Here is a 3,606-nt window from a genome sequence, read left to right as displayed (position 1 = left end):
CGGACACGCCCCGCCGCCCACTGCAGCCCCCGCGGCCACGCCCAGAAACTCCCTCTCCCGGGCCCCACCGCCCAGCCTCGGCCCTCACTCTTCTCTCGGGACCCTAGTGTGGTGTCCGGCATCCCAAACCCTCTTGGGAAGAGAAGGAGAGGTAAAACACAGGAGGACCTCAGGAAGGGTTAGGGGAGTTCCATTAGCTCTGAGCTCCCCCAGGAGAGTGGGAAAGGACGTCTGGCAGATGACTACCTGCTTTGGAATTAACCAGATAGGCACCCTTGGGCGATTTCTTACCTGCGCCCCAGTCTCCTCTCCGTTTCTGCATTTGTAAAATGGTCTTGAGGAAGAAAAGGTGGTGTTGTGAAAGTTTCTGTCCAGAACATAGTGGATGCTCAATTAATGGTCCCCTGAGCTGGACTGGAGGCCACACCTGTCCTGCCATCACCAGGTCAGGCACCCACCACACAACATCCTAGATTTTTGCCACTCAGTGACAATCTCAGCTTCCAGGTAAGAAAGCGAATGATCCATTCCTTCCTTTACCTGGGGCCAGAGATTTGTTCCCTTTTGAAATTCACTAGCATGGGTGAGATTCTTATGCAGGTGAATTGAATCTCACTTGATCCCGTGGCAACCAGCCAGTCAAGTTGTCCCCATCACTGGTGGACAGGGTTGGCAGCAGTGTTTTTGTGAAACTCCCCAGGTGATGCTAACATGTGGACAAGGTAGGGAATCACTGGCATAGCTCTTCTTGGCTTCCTCCTTTTGCGAGGATCCTGGCCTCACAGAGCCCATGGCCACCTGCGGGAGACATGAATGAAAGAGCAAGTGTGTGAATGGTCGGTCACCTCACCTGTGGGCCATTCACCTCCTTGTTCCCAATGATCTTCCCAAATCGAGTGTCCTCATGCATCTTCCTTGCTGTTGTTCCCCTGAGGGCTTCCACGAACCACCTCCACACGCCCCATGACGCTCACGAAGGTCCTGTCCTTTGCATCACCTCTACTCCTGCGCCTCCTTCTGTCACCAGACATGTTCGATACTTGCTGAGCAGTGCACTGTCCTCTTCCCGTACATGTGCTGTGCCCTCCGCCCAGGTCCTCCTGTCCACCCATCTCACCCGCCTGTCCCTGTCTTCTGTCCTAACCTCTGCTCTCTGCTCCTAGATCCCTAGACTAGCTGTTAGCCAAGTGGTTCCCAAACTTCGCTGCACTTTAGAATAACCAGGGAGGTTTTTTTTTCATTAAGTTTATTGGTACATTTTAAATATACGGTACAGTTACATTCGTCATTGGGATCTTGTACCTTACATGATGTATCTTGGTTGTTATTTTTCCCCCATTCTCTTCCCTCCTTTCACCCCTTCCAACCTTCCCTACTTACAAAGACTTTGTTTCCATTTTTTCCTTTTCTCATATTTTTTCTTTTCCCTTCTTTCCTTTAACCTTCCCACTTCCCCTACTCCTTTAGCCATTTTCTTCCTCTTTCACATTATCAGTTATATAATTTGAACCTTATTTACACTTTTAGTTTTTCACATCAGATAAACTATTTGGTTTTTACATGTGTCTTACTTCACTTAAGAGTATGGCCTCAATATGCATCCATTTAGCTATAAATGTGTGTAGTTTCTCATTCTTTATGGCTGAGTAGTACTCCATTCTATAGAAAAACAACATCTTCTTTATCCAGTCTCTACTGGGCTGTCTCCAAATTTTAGAAATTGCAAACTGTGCTGCTGTAAACATGGGTGTGCATATATCACTGTGGTATGATTCTTTTAATTCTTTTGGAAAGATACCCAGCAGAGGGATTGCTGGGTCAAAAGAGACCTCTAGGGGCTGGGGATTTAGCTCAGTGGTTCTGTGGCCTGCCTTGCAAGTGCAAGGACCCGAGTTCAATCTCCGGTACCAAAAAAAAAAAAAAAAAAGAGACCTCTAATCCTAGTTTTTTGAGGTATCTCCATATCAAGTTCCACAGTGCTTGTACCAGTCTGAACTCCCACCAGCAATGGAGAAGGGTTCCTTTCTCCCTGCAAGCATTTGTTATTGGTTGATTTCTTGATAGCAGCCATTCTTTCTGGGATGAGATGGAATCTCAGTGTTGTTTTCATCTGCATCTCTCAAATGACCAGTGATGTTGAACATTTTTTCATATATTTATTTGCTGCTTTTACTTGTTTGTCTGAGAAATGTCTGTTCATCTCAGATGCCCATTTTTGAATCAGGTCTTTATATGTGGGGAGTCTGATTTTGTTTTAGTTCTTTATATATTCTAGATTGTAGACCTTTGTCTGAGGAACAGCTGGTAAAAATTTTTTTTCCACATTGTACGTTGTCTCTTAGCTCTGCTTGTGATTTCTCTTGCAATGCAGTAGCTTTTTAATAAGATGAGATCCCAGCTGTTGATTCTTTGTGCTAGTTCCCATGCTACTGAGGATTTGTTCATAAAGTCTTTTCCTATGCCAATGTCTTTGAGAGTTCTGCCTAACTTATCTTCCAGAAAATTTAATGTTTCTGTTTTAATAGTTAGATATTTAACCCATTTGGATTTTAGTTTAGTGCATGATGGAAGATAGGGGTCTAGTTTTAATCTCTGGCAGGTTGAAATCCAGTTTTTCCAACATAATTTATTGAAGAGGCTATCTTTCTTTCACTGAGGATGGTTGGCTCCTTTGTCAAAGATGAGGTAGCTTAGTATGTCTGGAGTCATTTCTGCATCTTCTAATCTATTCCACTGATACTGGGGTCTGTTTCCTTGCCAGTACCATGCTGTTTTCATCACAGTGGCTTTGTAGTATAGTTTCTGGTTGGGGATTTTGATATCCGCTGTTATGTCTCTGTTGCCTAGAATGGCTTTTGCTATTTTAGGTCTTTTCATGTTCCAAATGAATTTTTGGATTGTTTTCTTTAGTTCTATGAAATATACTCTTGGGATTTCAATGGGGATTGCATTAAACCTGTACAGCAATTTTGGAAGTATGGCATTTTCACTATATTGGTTATTCCTACCCAAGAGCAAGGGATATCTTTCTTTTTTCTTATATCCTTTTGATCTCTTTTTTTCAGAGTGCTATAGTTTTCCTTGTAGAGGTCTTTTGCTTCCTTTGTTAGATTAATTCCTAGATATTTCATTTTTTTGGATGCTATTGTGAAAGAAATTGTTTCCCTAATTTCTCTCTGTGTGTCTGTTATTTGTGTACAAGAAGGCTATTAATTTTTGAGTGTTGAACTTGTATCCAGCTACTCTGCTGAATTAAGTCTGTAAGTCTTTTGGCAGAGTTTTTGCAGTCTTCTATGTGGAGTATCACATCATCAGGAAATAATGACAGTTTTTCTTCCTTTCCTATCTTTATTCCTTTTATTTCTTTCTCTTGTCTCATTGCTGTGGCTAATGTTTCCAGAACTACATTGACCAGGAGTGGTGATAGTGGGCATCCTTGTCTTGTTCCTGGTTTTAGCATGAAGGTTTTCAGTTTTTGACCATTTAGTATGCTGTTGGCTGTTAGTTTTTCGTAGATAGCCTTTATAAAGTTGAGATAAAGACCATCTATTCCAATTTTCTGCAGGGTTTTTATCTTGAATGGGTGTTGAATTTTGTCAAATGCTT

General features: G+C 42.5%; 1 protein-coding gene across 1 annotated transcript in view; it reads right to left on the bottom strand.

Annotated features, from left to right (window-relative positions):
- Npffr1 (neuropeptide FF receptor 1) overlaps positions 1 to 843 on the bottom strand; it is a 28,171-nt gene extending 27,328 nt beyond the window's left edge. Inside the window, exon 1 of the mRNA XM_033766333.1 lies at positions 292 to 843. Coding sequence (XP_033622224.1) covers positions 292 to 439 — 148 coding nt within the window. The 5' untranslated portion in view covers positions 440 to 843. The remainder of the gene's footprint in view (positions 1 to 291) is intronic.
- Between the last annotated feature and the right edge of the window lie 2,763 nt (positions 844 to 3,606).

Source organism: Fukomys damarensis, unplaced genomic scaffold (assembly GCF_012274545.1).
Source record: "Fukomys damarensis isolate Sample0158 unplaced genomic scaffold, DMR_v1.0_HiC HiC_scaffold_20, whole genome shotgun sequence".
NCBI classification, from domain to species: Eukaryota; Metazoa; Chordata; class Mammalia; order Rodentia; family Bathyergidae; genus Fukomys; species Fukomys damarensis.
This window is presented reverse-complemented; position numbering and strand designations above follow the sequence as displayed.